Source organism: Papio anubis, chromosome 1, assembly GCF_008728515.1.
Source record: "Papio anubis isolate 15944 chromosome 1, Panubis1.0, whole genome shotgun sequence".
Classification (NCBI taxonomy): domain Eukaryota; kingdom Metazoa; phylum Chordata; class Mammalia; order Primates; family Cercopithecidae; genus Papio; species Papio anubis.
In genome coordinates, this window is record NC_044976.1 from 179,036,226 (window position 1) to 179,055,814 (window position 19,589).

The 19,589-nt window shown below is 39.2% G+C and overlaps 1 protein-coding gene across 3 annotated transcripts in view; it reads right to left on the bottom strand.

Annotated features, from left to right (window-relative positions):
* Positions 1-6,080: 6,080 nt before the first annotated feature.
* The window catches only part of DHX9 (DExH-box helicase 9), a 48,578-nt gene continuing 35,069 nt past the window's right edge, over positions 6,081-19,589 (bottom strand). The window contains exons 16-28 of one of the 3 annotated variants that reach the window (XM_009191967.4): positions 17,912-18,012; positions 16,593-16,806; positions 16,310-16,404; positions 15,967-16,040; positions 14,675-14,827; positions 13,434-13,594; positions 12,238-12,349; positions 11,444-11,605; positions 11,222-11,349; positions 10,073-10,302; positions 9,806-9,921; positions 8,623-8,823; positions 6,081-6,987 (exon numbers count right to left, since the gene is read on the bottom strand). In XM_009191967.4, the coding sequence (XP_009190231.2) occupies positions 6,621-6,987; positions 8,623-8,823; positions 9,806-9,921; positions 10,073-10,302; positions 11,222-11,349; positions 11,444-11,605; positions 12,238-12,349; positions 13,434-13,594; positions 14,675-14,827; positions 15,967-16,040; positions 16,310-16,404; positions 16,593-16,806; positions 17,912-18,012 (2,114 nt within the window). In that variant the 3' untranslated portion in view covers positions 6,081-6,620. The remainder of the gene's footprint in view (positions 6,988-8,622; positions 8,824-9,805; positions 9,922-10,072; positions 10,303-11,221; positions 11,350-11,443; positions 11,606-12,237; positions 12,350-13,433; positions 13,595-14,674; positions 14,828-15,966; positions 16,041-16,309; positions 16,405-16,592; positions 16,807-17,911; positions 18,013-19,589) is intronic. The other 2 variants (XM_017951501.3, XM_021929709.2) reach the window with 2 other exon arrangements.

A 19,589-nucleotide genomic window follows, 5' to 3' on the forward strand; every position in this document is an offset into this window, starting at 1 on the left:
TATGTGCCTGTTTTTATGCAAGTAATGTTACAGTGGGTAGCTAGTTGGGTATGAGTGGGGCAGAAGAGAGCTCCGCCCCATTCCTCGCCCCCCCCCAACCCCCAGCGATACACCAGGAGTGTCAGGCAACCATCAGGTGATGGTCAAGTGGTCAACTGTCTCTCTAAACTAATAATTGGTCATAGCCAGTGCCAAGAAAAGGCAGTCTCTTCTAATAAATAGAAAACACCTGAAACTGGTGATAAGCTGCTTCCTGATAAGAGCTCAGGAGTTTGGCAAGTGGGGAGAAGTAACATAAAACCCCAGAAGTATGCCAATGTATAAAACCCCAAGTCAAAAGGTCAAGCCATGCACTTGCCTCTTGAGTCACCTACTTGGCCCTCTTCCAAGTGTACTTTCCTTCCCTTTATTCCTGTTATAAAACTTTATTTTTTGGGAGATGGAGTCTCACTCTTGTCACCCAGGCTGGAGTGCAATGGCATGATCTTGGCTGTCTGCAACCTCCACTTCCTGGGTTCAAGCGATTCTCCTGCCTCAGCCTCCTGAGTAGCTGGGACTACAAGTGCCCTCCACCTCATCTGGCCAAATTTTTCTTTTCTTTTCTTTTCTTTTTTTTTTTTTGAGACAGAGTTTCACTCTTGTTGCCCAGGCTGGAGTGCAATGGTGCAATCCTGGCTCACCGCAACCTCTGCCTCCTCGGTTCAAGTGATTCTCCTGCCTCAACCTTTCTGAGTAGCTGTAATTACAGGTGTGCACCACCACGCCCCACTAATTTTGTATTTTTAGTAGAGACGGGGTTTCTTCATGTTGGTCAGGCTGGTCTCGAACTCCCGACCTCAGGTGATCCACCCACCTCGGCCTCCCAAAGTGTTGGGATTACAGGTGTGAGCCACTGCACCCAGTCTTAATTTTTGTATTTTTAGTAGAGACCGAGTTTCATCACATTGGCCATGCTGGTCTCAAATTCCTGACCTCAGGTGATCCACCTGTTTGAGCCTCCCAAAGAGTTGGGATTACAGGCATGAGCCACCACGCCTGGCCCTTGTTATAAGACTTCTTAATAAAACTTTCACTCTTGCTCTAAAACTTGCCTCAGTCTCTCCTTCTGCCTTATGCCCCTCAAATTTTTCCTCTGAGGAGGCAAGAAATGAGGTTGTTGCAGACTCATATGAATTCACTGCCAGTAACATACTTTGGTGTTGTGTGACTCAGATATGTTCTGCTGCTAACAGTACCATGTTGTTTTGGTTCCTGTAGTTCTGCAGTATAATTTGAAGTCAGGTAATGTGATCTCTCCAGTTTTGTTCTTTATGCTCAGGATGGCTTTGGCTATTCTGGGTCTTTTGTGGTTCCATTTAAAGTTTAGAATTATTTTTGCTGTTTCTGTGAAGAATGTCATTGGTATTTTGATAGAGAATGCATTGAATCTGTAGATTGCTTTGGGTACTGTGGACGTTTTAACAATACCGATTCTTCCAATCAAAGAACAGGAATATTTTTCCATTTATTGGTGTCCTCTTCAATTTCTTGCATCGGCGTTTTATAGTTTTTATTGTAGAGATCATTCATGTCTTTGGTGAAATTTATCCGTATTTTATTTGTAGCTATTGTAAATTGACTTTCTTGATTTCTTTTTCAGATTGTTTGTTGCTGGCATAGAAATGCTATTAATTTTTGTATGTTGGTTTGTATCTTGCAACTTTACCGAATTTATCTGTTCCAGTAGTTTTTTTGCTGGATTCTTGAGGTTTTTCCAAACATAAGACCATATCATCTGCAAACAAGGATAATTTGACTTTTTCCTTTCCAATTTGGATGCCCTTTATTTCTTTCTCGTCTGATTGCTCTAGTCAGGACTTCCAGTTATGTTGAATAACAATGGTGAAAATGGCATCCTTGTCTTGTTCTAGATCTTAAAGGAAAGTCATTTCCCATTCAGTATGATACTCTAGCTGTGGGTCTGTCATATATGGATTTTATTGTATTGAGGTATGTCCTTCTATACCCAGTTTTTTGAGTGTTTTATTTAAATCATGAAGGGATGGTTGGATTTTAACAAATGTTTTTCAGCATCAATTGAAATTATTATGATTTTTATCCTTCATTCTGTTGATATGATGTGTCTCATTGGTTGATTTGCATATGTTGAACCATTTTTCAGATGAAGGAAGGAGTCTTTCTAGAAGCCTCAAGCTGTGCTTGGTTTTGGGGGAGAGGTGACGTAAACACTCCGTTGGCTGCCCCAGCTGGTGTCTCACTAGTCTGTGTGTACCTCAAGTGAACTGGCTGAGAGCCCAGCACACCACCACGACTTGTCCAGTAATTGCAGTCCTTGTGGCCTAGACTGCCTTTCATTTAGGAACCCAGAGCACTTAAGCCTACAGTGGCAGGGCTTGTCAGAAGTCAGGTTCCAACCTCTGGGAAGGACAATTCATCTCTGGCTATAAATATCTAGGTATCAATATATCTAGCCCTCCCTGGCTAGGTATAAATGTTTCCTCCAAGGGCATGGGCTAAATTCTTCTTTGCACTGTGATAAAGTAGCACTCAGTTCCAACGCGACGTCTCACATTGTTCCCCCACTGCCAGGCACACAGATTCTGTCTGCACCATGTGGCCGCTGCCAGGGCAAAGAGAAAGGGTGATGTAGGAAAGTCAAGACTGTCTTTCCTACCTTCTTCCGTGCCTCTTTCCTGAATATACCTCTTTCCAGGTACTGTGATCGCTCACCTGATTTTTGGTTCTTACAAAGGTGTTTTGTGTGGATCGTTTTCAGTTTGGTGTTCTTGCGGGGAGATGGTCACTGGAGGTTTCTATTAAGCCATCTTGCTCCACCTCTCCTCATATCTTTTCTTAAAAGCTAAATTATCACTAAAATAGTCTCAGAAATTCAGGTAACCTCGGTTAACTTTGAGATTCAATATTACATTTTCCCCACATGGTCCAGAAATATTTTATACTACATGTGATAGGACAGTCTGCAAATACGAGTTATACAAATACAACTTTAAAAAACTTCCCTTTTTGTCTTCTAGACAGTAATTCAAGTCTAAGTCTTTCTGGCAAATACAGTAGAATTCAGGAGCTGTTTTCCCAGTCAAAACCAAAATTCATATCAGTTCCAATAAAATTAGAAATTCCATTTTTGGTTTTCTTTACTATCCTCCTGTCCCAATTCTGTTTCCAGATTCAGAGAGAGGGAAATTGGAATTCAAATACATGCTTGGCTAAAGTTGATGTCTTCTTTCTTGTTGTTTGGGCTGACCCCTAAGTTGGCACAACTATTCATGTTGTGATCTGTTCCTATGGCATAGGTGACGTTCAGAGGGTCTGGAGTGTAGCTCCACAGCATAGAAGATCCCATCAAATTGTAGCTGCTTGCTTGAGGACACTGTACCTACACCTTCTGTTAACACAGAGAGGTCTGCAGCTTGGCTTCCTCAAACTGGCACATCAGTTTTTTCTTCCAGATAACTTTCAAGCTGCCAACCACGGACTAAACAGGTGCAATTCAGGCCACTCTCTTTTCTGTCTGAACTTCTGGAAGGGCAGACTCAGTTGTCACTGCCAGCTCTACTACCGCAAACTCCAGTAGATATGTGCTGTGAGAGAAGGGGTGGTAAGCAGAAACCTTTCTACATATTTTTTCCTCAAATTCTCTCTCATCTCCTGAACGGGAACGGTGTGTATTCAAGCTCTCATTTTGGAAGAACTTTCAGTCATTGCACACCTGCTGCGACGTTCTTTAACTATTGTCTTTGTTCTAAGCAGAATGTAGAGATGACTAAGAAAGGAAATGAAGGCTGGGTGTGGTGGCTCATGCCTGTAATCCCAGCACTTTGGGAGGCCAAGGCGGGTGAATTGTCTGAGGTCCAGAGTTCAAGACCAGCCTGGGCAGGTGAAAACCCGTTTCTACAAAACATAAAAAAAATTAGCTGGGTGTGGTGGTGGCAGGTGCCTGTGGTCCCAGTTACCCACTGCTTAGGAGGCTGAGGTGGGAAGATCGCTTGAGCCTGGGAGGTAGAGGTTGCAAGTGAGCTGAGATTGCGCCACTGCACTCCAGCCTGGGTGACCCTGCCTCAAAACAGAAATTCAACAGTAGTTGATGTCTGAAGATATTAATATACCACAAAATACTCTATGTAGCCTTCTGCTCTTTTAAGTCTCATCTAAAAAAAGGCATGATTTCTGGACTTTATAATGGATTCTTTGACAAGTGAAGTGGATTCCCACTTACAGCTATGACAAGTACAAATGGCACTTAACCTCCCATGTAAGCAACTAGTGAAACAGCTGCTTTCAGACATTAGGCAACAGGCAATGCAGAACTGTAATCCCCCAATAAGGAAAACAATGAGACAAAGTCCACGACTATGTGGAAGCACTTTCTGGGTCACGGCGGAGGGAGAAAGTACCAAGCAGAGCACTGCAGTTATGAGACAAACGAGTTTGGGGAGGACAGCTGGAATGTGTGGGGCACACACAGGGGGGAGCTACATATGGAGCTCCTTAGGTCTTCAGCTGAATATGAGAAGATTAGAACTATGCCTTAGTGCTTTTTTTCAACCTTTAGAGAATGCACTTTGACAACTTTTGGCCATTTTTCAATTTCACATTTCTAATTGAGTTTGTTGGAGGGATGAGTACCATTCAAATGAACCATTATTGATTTTATACTAAGGGAGGAGACCATTCCTCATATCATCTTATCATACCAATTTCTGCCTCCAAAGAAAGAAGTAAAAACTAAAAGGCAGAAATGAAATCCACAGGCAGACAGCCTGGTGCCACACCCTGGGCCTAGTAGTTAAAAGACTGACCCCTGACCTAATTGGTTATCTATAGATTACAGACATTGTATAGAAATGCACTGTGAAAATCCCTATCCTGTTTTCTTCTAATTACCAGTGCATGCAGCCCCCACCTGCTTGCTCAATCAATCATGACCCCCTCACACGCACCCCCTTAGAGTTGTGAGCCCTTAAAAGGGACAGGAATTGCTCACTCGGGGAGCTCGACTCTTGAGACAGGAGTCTTGCTGATGCCCCGGCTGAAAAAACCCCTTCTTTCTTTAACTTGGTGTCAGAGGAGTTTTGTCTGCGGCTCGTCCTGCTACTGTACCTTTTATGGGAGTTTTCACAACGTGCAAAGGGAGAGAAAGCATGATCCATCGATGGTGCTAGTTCAGTATGGCTAGCTACAGCTGTACAGCAGAAATGAAGATAGAGCTGGAGTCAGGGGCTAAGAAGGGAGTTTAGCCTCTACCCTGCCGGCAGTAAGAACCATTGGTTTAAGTCAGGAGAGAGGGTATGAAATCAGATTCGTTTAGGAATGTTTACTCTAGCTGTAGTGGAGATTAGATTGAGGCAGGCCTGTAGGCAGGATCAGTTAAAGTGGTTGCTGTGGCACTGTATGTCCAAACTAAGACTGAATAGAACAGAGGCAACTGATCTATAAAAGTATATTGAAAGATGTTTTGAGCTGACTAGAGGTGGTGGCTTAAGCAATTAAGCAGCTGAAACTCCAAAGAAAACGGAGCAGAGAACACAGTACTGTCAGGACATAGGGTAGGTTGGGAGGGGAAGGAGGTCGGTTTGGAAAGCACTGAGATTTTTTTCTGTGGGATATTTAAGCAGAGATACATGTTCAGTATGCAGCTGCTTACATGGCTCAGAAAGGAAATCTCGGTTGGAGATAGACTTGTGTCTGTAAATAGGTGCCATCAGCTTAACTGCTGAAGGTGATCTACAACATATATGCAGGATAAAGGACTTTGAAAAGGAAACCAAGACAAAAATATAACTTGCCCAAGATCATCCACATGGTGGAGAAAAGAATTAAGACAGACCCAGTTCTGTCTAATCCAATACCTTTGCCCTCTCCCATTGCTCAAATGAGAAATCTGCAAATTCACTGGAAACTGTAAAGTGTTATAAATGTATTAACATCTCTATTACAGTGGCTTAAGAGTTCTACGGAGTGATTATATTGCTTTTAATTGTCATAGTAGAAACTCACTTAGAAAAGAAAATGCTGGCCTTGGTCTTATTCAAAGACAGAATATGGGAGGAAGCCAAATGTTCAGCCCTAGGTCGAAAGTTTTATTCAGGTTTATGTGGCTTGTACACTTGCCAGTATTTACTTCAAAAGGTAACAATTCCAAGGTGATTTTTCTATTACAAGTAGTATCACTTAGTATACTTTTGAAACATGGTACAACTTCTCTGACATTTAAAATGAACAGATGTAACTGGCATTATAAAATTTTCTAATATATAAGGTCAACAAACTACACGGCAAGTATTCGGTGTAATACTTTATTTTCTACTGTATTAAACGAAAGCCAGGAAAATACCAAGTTATTTAAAGGCAAATCTTTACTCCTTAAAGAAAAAATACAAACTGTGGTATTTTTAAGATAGATCGTTATATTTTACATAATATAAACAAAATCACTAATGCATCTATATGCTTGGTTTCCTTAAACTACAATGAACCACAGAATGGGTGAAAATGCATTTACTTTTTGGTGGCAAATAAACATATTGGAAAAAACACGTAACACATAGCATGCCTTTTTTTCCTTACTGTCTACACACAGGAACTGACATAACCAAGATTTAATAGCCACCACCTCCTCTCCCCTGTCCAAAGTAGCCACCTCCATAGGCCCCCCTACCACCTCCTCGCTGGAATCCCCCAGATCCTCTGTAGCCTCCACTAGGCCCTCTGTAGTCTCCTCCAGAGTTGCCTCTAAAGCCACCTCGGGAAACTCCTCTATAGCCTCCACCAACACCTGCACCATATCCTGCCCGAAAGGAGTTGGGGCTGCCACCATAGCCTCCGCTACCATAGCCTCCGCCACCATAGCCTCCACTGGTATAGCCACCGCCATAGCCTCCACCGCTGTAACTAGAACCTCCCCTTCTATATCCGCTTCCATTGTCGTATCGGGCCATCTTGGGAGGACGTGGACCATCTCCATACCTAGGAAAAGCACAAAACCATCACTTCAGCAAAGCATTCTTATTATTTCCCAACCACTCACCAAATGCACACAGTTAGTTATATTTGAAAATTTAATACATAAAGGGAATGAAGCCAAACGCACAAATCGAAATTGAAACAAAATTGATCTGCTATTCTAAAACAGTCATCAATTATATCCATCTGTTTTTCTGAAGTTCTTTCTGGTTCAATCTCAAAGGTTTTGAATTTTGGCAGTATGTCATTACAACTTTAAGAAGTGCTCTTACTCAGGTCAACAACATAGTGTTCCAAGAAGGCAAGCATTAGGAGACGGTTCCTGGAGCTGCCAATAAACTATTTGGTCTTTATCACTAAAACTTTTCCTGCAATACTTCTGAAATACGATTTTGAAAAATGTATATCTAATTTTGAAAAATTCTATCTACTACTGTAATTTAGGCCACCACATATTCATCCATCCTAAACTCTCTTACGTATATCCCTTTCTTTCTAGTTTCTGGACTACTATCCCTCATAGAAACACATTATATATACAAAGGTTCCTTGCTTACCAGCCCTCCTACCAAAAATAATCTCTCTTCTCCTAAACACCTATGAATACTTCATTTGTTATCTGCCTATGATGCTTACTGAATTATCCTATACATTTAAGCACCTAGGAGGGCCACAGTAAAGCATAGTAAGAACACTGTTTCAGGAGGCATGTTGCCTGGGTTTGAATCTGGTTCTATCAGTTATTAGTTGTATGACCTTGAGTCTTATCTGTGCCCGGTTTCCTTATTTATATTAAAGAGGATGAGGATAACCATCTACCCATTTTACAGACAGACCAAATGCAATAAGTCATTTTTGATGAGGAATTAGAGGTCATTTTTGGATAACTGGAAGGATTTTAGTACATTAGCATATTATAGTATTACTAAAACACTTAAGGTTTTGGGGTGGTATTGTGACCATGTTCTTAAAAGATATGAAGTGTACTGATGTAAAATGTGGTAGTGCCTACTACTTCATCACAAATGATTAAGGAAATGTACAAAACGCTGAAAATTAGTGAATCTAAACAAAGACTATATGGCTATACATTGTATCGCTTTTCTGCCTTTTTGGCAAGTATCAAGTATTTGTAAATAAAAACTCATGGGCAAAGGAAAAAATTTTAAAACCTGAAGCAAATAAAAATTTTAAGAATTAAGATAAATTTCTCATTTCTTTAAGATATCCATGCTCTTAGTTGTTTAAGATAAACAAAAACACATACACATTGGATAAAGAAGCAATTTAACATCTCATCAATATTTTTTCTTTAGAGATGCCAAAACAGTACCATGGAAAAAGGGCTATCTGGGCTGTGTCACTTCCCTGTCATGTGACCTACTCTGAACTACGTATGTGTATTTGTAAGATCCTTTTCCAACACTACCAATACGCACTCATGCGGTAGACCAATTACTAACAAAGGGACTAACAAAAGTAAATGACATTTTTGTTCTGAGTTTGTTAGACGGAACTAAACTATCTATATCTAGAATTTTACTTAATAAGGCTTCTATCACTAACTCTAGGAATTCTAGACCTATGAAAGATCTCTCCCCTCTACTTGGTTCAATGAGAAGTTAATATGGTACTCACCGTGTACTGCCAATCATAAGGTTGATACCAGCAGCTGAGGGTCTAGAGATTTGACGGATCATGTTCAGCATACGTTCATTTACAGGGTCCAACTGGCTGATGATAGCAGGTTGTTTGGTTACTTCAACAACAAGAGCCTCCATGGCTGCCCGGAGACCGGTGATACAGGCAGCAGCTTCATGAGATATTTGCAGTTTAATCCTAAAGTGGCGAAAAACATTAAAAGTAAGAGAGGGAGTATATGAAGAAAAAGACCATTATCTCTCAACCTCACACATGGCAAGTTAAAGAATGAATTTAACTTCTTAAGCATTAATATTTTAAAAAACTACTTATAATGGCCCCAAACTTAGGCAAACACAGATATGAAGAGTATTAATAATCAGCACTAACCTCTTAAAATTCACTGCTACTAGCAGGAATCTTAAGCCATAAAGTCTATCAAGCCAAATAAAATACAAAAACATATGTAATATGTAATAAACAAAAAAAAGTCCAGCAATATGGATCATTCAGACTTTATTATTATTTTTTGAGACAGAGTCTTGCTCTGTTGCCCAGGCTGGAGTGCAGTGGCATGATCTTGGCTCACTGCAACCTCTGCCTCCCAGGTTCAAGTGATTCTCCTGCCTCAGCCTCCAGAATAGCTGGGACTACAGGTGTGCGCTACCACACTGGGCTAGATTTTTTGTATTTTTAGTAGAGACAGGTTTCACCATGTTGTCCAGGCTGATCTCGAACTTCCTGAGCCCAACTCATCTGCGGCACCCAGCCAGATCATCCAGACTTTAAAAGAATGAATTAAGAGACCCAGAATGCTGGCATTTTCTAGGTTTTCAAGAATATGATGGCTGAGCCTACTGGCTATCCATTAAGCTCTATTCCATTTTTGCCCAGTGCTTGCCACTAGTTTTGAATCAATATAGAGAGTATGTGAAAGTGTATTCAAGTTTCACTTAGATTGATTCCATAGTGGTGTGCATAGTGGTTAGACATGGCTCAAATTTCTAATGCATCTGCTTCTACTGGTATCCGTTTAAGTATATAGTATGCAATTAAGTTAGATATAATTAGTATATATTTAAGTTATAATTAGTATATAATTAAGTTAGATTAGCAGCTGAATTCCATCATATTATAATTCTAAGAATTCAGTTTGGAGTTCACATCGGAAAATCCATACCAGTCATCTACAAGCACGATCTGCCCATCAGATTGGACTTTCTTGGAGGCAAACAGAAGCAACTGCAGGGGGGTGACTAAAGTCATGCCTTTAGCAGAGATGGCTCGAGTTCGAATCTGCAAATGGAGAAAGAGACAGTACAAAATGGTTGACATTCCAACTTTCAAATACCGCCACATACTGTGCTTTGAAAATCAAAATTCATATTCCTAATGATTGTGAAGATAATTTCAACTTTCAATGTTAACTTTTGTAGTCTTTTCTTACCTTTTCACCAAATACAAAGAAGGGAGATGGGTACTTCATGTCTTGGCTACTAAAAGGACAATTAACAGATGATTTGTGGATAAGTGCATTACGTCCTTCAGTGGTGAGAATCTTTCTCTTTTCCTTATGATAGCATACATTGGGGTACACACCAAAGGCCAGGAGGGAGATAACAACATCCAAATTATTATCTGGTCCAGTGTTAGTAAACACTTGTGTCAACAAACAATCTGTTAAGAGGAGCAGAGTGAAAAGAAAAATCAGATAACTGGCTGATCTTCACATTACATGCAAACTATTCAAGAAAATTCAGAGAACTGACTCTTCCTCTCTTCACATAACCTGTCTGTAAAACTTTCTCATCTGCTACTCTTCAATAGTTGTTAGTTGCAGTGAAGATGGAATGATAATCTAAGAGGACACCTACTGGAATGAAGGCTGATGTTTTTACCCAGTCTACACTTTATGAGTACTTAGCTACTGACTGGAAAGCGTGACAGTCAACCGCTGAAAGCACAGACATATTTTGTTCTAGACAAACGAGTTCTAGCCTTATAACCTCCTAATTGGATAAATTAAAGACAATTTATACCTTGGTGCCTGTTTCATTACTTATAAAATGCATCAAGACTCTAGCACATAAAAAGTTTTCCCTTTCTTATAATTCTGAGGAGAAACTAACATTTCAGCTGGCTTATGACAGAAGAGAACCACTCACTACTCTGTTAAGTTATTCCAATCACAGCCGTTAAAAATTTACCATCTTGCCCAACTACCTTCTGTCTCTCAACAGTCTTATCTCTGGTTATGCATTCCAGTTCTCAATGTTTTAGGAAATAATTCTGTATTTTAACCTAGTTGGAAAAGAAAAGTACTACAGTTCATCTTTATATTAAAGCCATTTAAAATTTAATGTGGTAGAATTTACTTCAAGTCTAAATGCTAATCAATTACTTTGCAAACCACTATAAGGTTATCAGCAAAGTACTCATTCTGGGAGCTGGACCAGTATCCATGAGAACTAAGAAATAGTTGGGAATATATAAAAATCATAGGGTCTAAAATTTGAAGCTAAAATACACTTTGCTGTCAATTTGCATGTACTATATAAATGTCACTTTAAAGGTATCTTAAGAATGGGAGTCTTACCTTCTGGAAACCCAGAATTAATCAAAATCTCTTTGAGTTGAACTTTGGCTTCCCAAGTCATTCTTAGTGTAGCCATATTAAGTCTTTTGTGCTCACAAAAACGTATCTCTGCTTCTTCTCCACCCATTCTAAAATAAATCGGTATGAGAAATCATTCTCTAAGACCCGAGAACTAAATACAAATGAGAAACTACAGACAGACCACCCAAATCTTACTCATACCTAGCATCATCCCAGGCTTGGAATACTGATAAAAGGGCTACGTGATCAGAAAATCTGTTTCCAGCAAAATTTCGATGGATATAGCCCAGCCGCTTTCCTTCATTGATGAAAGGCTCTGGAAAGCAGGTAGCAGCAGCAATGGTACAGATAGCATCTCCCACACTGAAATACACAAAGACAGTTAAATTCAGACTAGATCACAATATTGTTGTCAGCAGCTCAGGTAGTACTGTCGACTGTGGGTTGCAGTCTTTATGGCTATGATTCTACTTTTATTTGCAATGAAATTGGCTTAACAAAGAACTTTACAGCTGCTCTCTTCAGAATCAGAGAGAAAAAAAAAAGGTGCGCTGACATTCCAATGGTCACGTACTTACCATAATTATGACCAAGTATATTTTTCCTTCCCCATCATACCAAATCTCTTTAATCTTCAACATTTTCTGATAAAATAAACCTCTTTTCCTGATGCTGCTCTTTCAAGACCAACTATTAATAACGAGGGACCCTCCCACCCCAGCCTCCCAAAGTGCTAGGATTAAAGGTGTGAGCCACATTGCCTGGCCTGCTTTTTACTTACGAGAAATCAGTGCCCGTTTCCCCATGTTGGGCCCAGATATCCATCTACTGGAACTGTACATTTTTTTCGTGTTATACTTCTCTCAATATTTAAGTATGTCACTTCCCTTAAGAACATTCAGGATTTTTTTGTCTGAGCCAATACTGCTTTTACAGGGAGAAGAAGATTCAGAAATTCTACCACTTAATGAAGAGAAATAAAACAAAGCACTTACTAGAAAATACACCCCATTATCATCATTTTCCCAAAACGAGGCTCAATGGGGAGTTTAGCCAGGATTCGTCCCAAAGGAGTCAACTCATCATTGGCATCTAATGCATCAAGCTCTGTGGGGAGATAGTTTTTTGTGAGTAGAAACAATTGAACACTAATTTTAGGCAGACAAAACATTACTTTCTAAATTAAGGTTAAGAGAGTTTAGACTTCCTCTTTTGTCAAGCCAACTGCTAGTACCATGTCTATAGTCAACAATTCTCTTTACTCAAAAATAGAACAAAATCAAAATCTGGAGCACTCAACATAAGGAAGGTACTACAACTACATCCTGCAGGTTATAAAAACAAATACAATTCATATTAAGTCTATAAATACAGTATTAACTATAATAGCAGCATAAGTTTCTATATGCCATAAGAAGTCTGACACTCAACTGTTAATGTTTTAGAAAAAAAATAAAATCTGGAGAAAATTCTGAAGTTACATAGCAGATAAATGCTAGATTCAAAATTCAAATTCAGATCTAGCTCCAATGCCCTTAATTTTCACTGCACTATTTTCACTGCTTCTAATAAAACAACTTCAGCAAGAAAACATAAATGTTCCAGGCTGGACGTGGCTCACGCCTGTAATCCCAGCACTTTGGGAGGCTGAGGTGGGTGGATCACTTGAGGTAGGGAGTTTCAGACCAGCCTGGCCAACATGGTGAAACCCCGTCCCTACTAAAAATACAAAAAATTGCCAGGTGTGGTGGTGTATGCCTGTAGTCTCAGCTACTCGGGAGGTTGAGGCAGAAGAATGGCCTGAACCTGGGAGGTGGAGGTTGCAGTGAGCTGAGATCACGCCACTGCACTCCAGCCTGGGCAATGGAGTGAGATTCTGTCTCAAAAAAGTTCTAAGAGATTCATATGAAATTCTGTGGGTATCCTAAGTTATGTTCTGATCTTTAGTACATAGTTAAGAGATGCCTTTTTAAGTTTTCTTTTGTAAAGTAACACTCACTGTCCCTTTCTTCCCTCTCATTGCTCATTAGAACAGGGACTATATTAAGTACCTAAGGTAAGACTGAAGGCCTTGCTATTATTATCACGGCCCTGTTGACTACATCTTGATTCATTTGTTGTGTTATCTGCCAGGATAAGACAGATGGTATGATTAATATCTGTGTCAAGTAGGTTTGTATTTGTTAAGTACCTCTAAGAGTGTGTTCTGCTTCAATCACAGCATCCAAAGGGGGAGGCTCAATTGCTTTGGCCAGAAATTGGCCAATTCCTCCCAGACGCAGAAGTTTTATGCTAAGAGCAATTTCATGCAATGGTGTTCGGAACATCTCTGGTGTCATGTGGGTTTCAAGTCTGAGAGAAAACAAGCATAAAATAACCATCCTCCTTGTGTATACGCAGATGTTAGTTTAATAAACTTTTTTCAGCAAGGTAATCAGGGATAGAGCTGCCCTTTCCTCATCCTTTTATTTTACAATTACCATCAAACCTTTTATCATTCACTATACACACTGTTGACAAAATTTAATCTGGCTGCATAGTGGTTTCTGACCTATCCTCACAGCTTGATGGCCTTTCCAGCTGAGAAGAAAAATGAAAAAATTATCCAAAATCTCGAATGCTATTAGCTCCACCCATGGTCTCCTCAGGCGTGGCCTGTTGACAAACATGGGTTAAAAACGACAACACCACTTTTTGTAGGATAACTCATACTAACATTTCTCTACAACCTCCCACCTTCCTAGTTCATGTAATTTTAGTGCCACTAGAAAGGCTCTTACAGATGTAACTCTTTAAAATCCAAAACTTTTTGACTTCTGACATGACACTTAAAGGAAATGCTCACTAGAGCGTTTTGGATTTCATGTTTTCAGATTAGGGATGGCCAAACTGGTAAATACAATGCAAATATTACAAATAAATCAAAATCCACTTCTGGTCCCAAGTATTTCAGTTTTAAAAGAGATATTTGACCTGTATAAATTAACAATAGCAAACACTTATTGGGAGATCATGATGTGCCAGACACTGTTCAAAGTATTTTACATTATTAACTCATTTAATTTCTTATACTAATCCTATGGGTTAGTCATTATTTACCATATTCTTTTTACAACTGAGGAAACAAGAGAGATTAAGTAACTTAGTATTGTATAGAATGAGGAAAACTCAGGCTTAAGGAGTAACCACTTAGTGTTATACAACATATTAGACACAAATATTATTAAAATCTAGGTCTCCATATTTCTAATTCTGGCTTATTCTCTATAAATGATTCATGATAAAGATTCGTAAGAAACATTTACACCTGATTCCAACATGGCTGGCAAAACTTAGATCAGCTTAAATTCGCAGGTTTACATAACTGCATATGTCTGTCCCTACAGAGAACAGAACAAAAATCCCTTACTAAAGGTCAAGAATTGGTCTTACCTCTCAAAACGAGCTCGGCTGCACAGGTGAAAGCAGAATCCAGGCCGTACTCGGCCAGCTCGACCTTTCCGCTGCTCAAGGTTTGTTTTTGATGCCCATACTGTAGCATAGTTGGTCATATTGTTGTGAGCAGTGAAGAGTTTCACTTTCTGCCTACATAGGAAAGACTAGTTAATTCTAAGACTCATGTGTATCATCAATAACTATTACATATCCACTAAGTAGTGAATCCTTTCCACTATGTAGTTAAAGTCATGCCTACTTGTGATGTCTATTCATGAATGGCACAAGTAAAAATTATCAATTTGACTGCACACTCCTAGTTGTCAACCTACTGAAACGCAATGTAACATCCACCTGCCACTTACCAGCTGAACTGCCTTGGCCAAACTTTCTATGCCATTACCTACCTTATAAGAGTTTTTTTTTTTTTTTTTTTTGGTAAACGTTAAGTAAATTAACAAATGCAAAGCATTTAAATGGAATATGGCACATACACAAAATAAAATAATTATTTTTTTAAGTCATCTCTATTCCAAAGTTTAGTGTAACCTTTAGGATATCTATATGTAGTGATGACTGTGTGGTCCTTCTGAACCCCCAAGCAACCTCAGATTCCTTCAATGTTACATACAGAGACAGCTGCCACTAAACTACTGGGACTGGCACAGAATGCTATTTAACATTTCCTAAAACGGATGTTGGCAGCAAATTGTTTTCATTGTCAGGACACACTAAGGAATTATACAGAGAAGTTATGGGGCACAAGTTGGCCAGATATAACCAAGTTTCAACGTTTTTGTCCTTTCAATTGATCAATTACCATGTAATGCCTGTATCTACACAGAATGCCTCCTGGCATATTTTCCAGGCTCATCTCATACCAAAATGAAGACCTTTAATCCATAAAGGAGGGTCCTTCAAGGTAGGATATTTGTCATGTGCTAAACACTGGTTATCTTTATTGATCAAATAGCATGCTATAGTATGTCAGAGATCAATGGAAATACCCAATGGGAAATAAGCGAAACACCAGCAGCCAAGAGCAATGAGAAGTAATCATCAGTTACAGTTTCAAGCTTTGTCACTTTCTACCATAACTGATTTGCAGTAATCAACACAAGTAACTACTCTTAATTATCAATTACCTATAATGCTATATAGATGCACAATAATTTTGGAGATATGAGAACACAGGAGTTTAAAAATAAGGTGTTTTTGATTCTGTTAACTGGTAAGAAGTTTCCAGTTGGTAATACTGTAACAGGCAAATAGGTTTCCCAGTAACTTACTTGCAGGAGTCAATGACATAAACAACATCGTTTATGGTAATGCTTGTTTCAGCAATATTTGTGGACAAAATAACCTGTGAAGAAAGAAAAATTACATTCTTATTACATACTTGAAAGGACTGATTTCCTTATGTAACAAATGACAAGAAAATTACAGAAGTCCTAAAAAGATCACCCAATAACTGATTAATGAACCATCTACTAAGCTCAGAAAGAGAAGACTCCTTTTTTCTTCCTCAATTTAGATGGGTTACAATTTTTTGGTTAGCTCTTTGAAGGCCTGTAACATTTGTTTAGTATCTACCTCGCTTCCAGTCCCATCACTGTAATGTTTAATATTTACCTTGGTTACTCCAACTGGTACTGGATCAAACACTTTGCGCTGTTCCTCTCGAGGAATCTGAGAATGCAGAGGTAGAATCTGATACCGATGGCTTCCTATATAACAATACAGAACAATCAGGGACTAAAAACAGGAGCTGGTTTCAAACAGCTCTCCATTATACATACTATTATTCAAAGGTAGAGACAACACAAAATTTTGTTTTCACATACTGGCTAAGGCACTAGACTAGCAAAAACATTCATTTTCACTCTCAAATACATGAGAATTCAAAGATTCATACCAAAATGTGGATTCATTTCCAAATGCTTCTGCATAGTATAAATCAAATTCCAGCCAGGCAAAAAAACCAACACAGCTCCAGGAACATTAAGGGTTTCAATGTACTTAAGTAGAGCTTCGATGAGTTCAAAAGGAGTTTCCTTTTCGTTCAATTGAGACATGCTCAACCTTGTTTCTGGACCATATTCATCACCACAGATCAAGTTGCAATTTGCCTGTAAAAAATGGGGAGACATATTTTGGACTGTCTCAGTTACTACAGCTCATGAGATAAGTCTTCTAGATTTCTTCCACTGACTCTAATGACTTATAATGTCATTATTTATTCTAGTTGACTAGTCACACACTATAGAATACAGAAGAAATTTAATTTCCAAAAACACAGAGCTTACATCAATATACCGAACTTTTCTACTAACTAGTACTTCTCACAGGATAGGACTAAAATTCAAGCACAAACTTTTAAATTTGACTCAAACCTCTCACGGAGCCTTCTACCGAGTACATTTCTTTTTTACTATTACTGAAATAATGTGGTATTCTCCAAAAAGTTTACATTAGAATCAATGATAAAACAAGTTGAGAAAGTTGTTACAATTGTTTTTTTCCTGCTAAATTTTCTAATCTGCTGTTCATTTACATCTTCAGATCTTTTGATTAAAAAGATATAATCTTAGGTTTTCTAGCAAATTCTGTATTGCTGGCTGGCTCAGTCTATATTTCCAGATAATTCATTTTTATACTATCATTTGTCCAACTCTCAAACACTACAAAGTAAGTCTTTCCTGTTTCTCCTAGGAAATCCCTCATTGCTCCCTGATTTAATACTACGTCCACCTGATGTCATCTCCAGTCTCCTGTAGCTAAAGCTATAGCTGCTGTCTCTTAAACTTTATTGTATATACAGATCACTTGGGGATCTTGTTAAACTGTAGATTCTGATTCAGTAGATCTAGGGTGGGGCACAGGATTCTGCCTTTCTACCAGTTTCCCAGGTGCTGCAGCCTACTGAAAACACTTTGAGTAGCAAAACCTTATACAATAGTGTTGTCTCTAACCATGCCTGGCCTTTAAACATCGTATTCTTTCTTCTCTTTCTTTTGACCTTTACGCCAGAAATAATTTAACTCGCGATAGAAAATAGCTTGTCACTGAACCTGGAATTTTTTGCAGTAAAATACATCAATTAATCCAAAGGCAGACATTAGAGTTTTTTAAAAAGTTTTCTGTAATGCTAATACACTGCATGTTATATTAACTCATATTTTCTCTGCATTGACAACTTGCCCATAATGGAAATTCTTCATGAAATTCACTTACATCATCATCCTCACCACCATCATCATCCTTATCCTTCTTCTTCTTGTCTTTTGGTGGAGGAACAAAGTGGGTCATCTGAATGCAGTCTTCCAGAAAATATTCTGCCAGGGACAATCCAGTCAGGTTAAGTACTATCAACTTTCACAATGGGGCAGACTCAAATTCATTTGTTAATTTACAGTTCAAAAATACCCCTCCAGTCTGATTCTTCACAAATGCCAAAAAATTCCAGTAGCAATAACCTTATTTTCCTAATCAAATTCAGTGTTTCCCTCTCTTAGACACTGAAGGAGGGTGAGGTATCTTTTATACATGTTCCCACAGAGTCAGTTGGGGTATCCTCTGTGTATAACATTCAACCAAATGTTTATCTATACACTTCCACTGTGTGGGAGTTATACATGAAAGAAGTAACTTCAATACAATATACCATAGTCCATCCTTCCTCTATCAGTAGGCACACACAAAACGGCTTCTAGTTAATCTGAAGAAGGATCTCAATGCAAGGACTGGAAGATCTGTTGATCAATTATGCCCGAGATTCTCAGATGGCCCCAGAACGTCTTTATAATCGAAACATCCTCTATATCCAAGACTCCCAAAGTGCCATTCTCATCACATCATATTTTTTTTTTTTTTTTTTTGAGATGGAGTCTCGCTCTGTCGCCCAGGCTGGAGTGCAGTGGCCGGATCTCAGCTCACTGCAAGCTCCGCCTCCCGGGTTCACGCCATTCTCCTGCCTCAGCCTCCCGAGTAGCTGAGACTACAGGCGCCCGCCACCTCGCCCGGCTAGCTTTTTGTATTTTTTAGTAGAGACGGGGTTTCACCGTGTTAGCCAGGATGGTCTCGATCTCCTGACCTTGTGATCCGCCCGTCTCGGCCTCCCAAAGTGCTGGGATTACAGGCTTGAGCCACCGCGCCCGGCCCATCACATCATATTTAAGGGCACATCTTATCAATATGACTTACTCCTCATGATGTTAAAACCTGATCACCTGTGGTAGTGCCTGCCAAGTTTCTCCGCTGTAAAGTTACTCATTTTCCCTTCTTCCCACACTGTACTCTTTAAGAAGTTATTAAACGCAGCCCACTCAAGGCTTAGGTAGTTCAGGCCCACTTGTTTGAAAAGTGGGGAGACCATTTACATAAATAATTTAAAATTCTTTTGTAAGAGACACTTGTCGCTACTCTTTTTATTAAACCACTTATTTAAATAGCAGTATAGACACATACGTATTTTATATTTTGGTAATCTAATACCATGTTATTTTTTTTCCTCAAACTGTTCCAGCTTTGGCCATTGGGAGCTCTTTCAAGTTGGCTCCTGTGTCTCCTTATCCCCATCGTTATGGGCTTTTAGGCACTTCCTTATTTTAAGGGACAAGATGTTCCAGGCTCATTTTTGTATATACTGTTTCATCCTAGCAGCAGCCATTTCTCTGGTTCCTTTAACTGGAGAAGGGCATTAAAAACAAAATCTGGATGTGGGGCATATCCCTATCGGGTGTCACCGCTTCTACTCCCACTCAGCACACAGAGCTAGGAAAAAATGTGTATGTATACTAACACATGTATCCACATCTACCTGTAATTATTTCTGTATCTATCCACTTGTATCTCCATTTAGCTAAACACAGTTCATACCGATCTCTTTGAGTATAATCCAGTACCATACGTT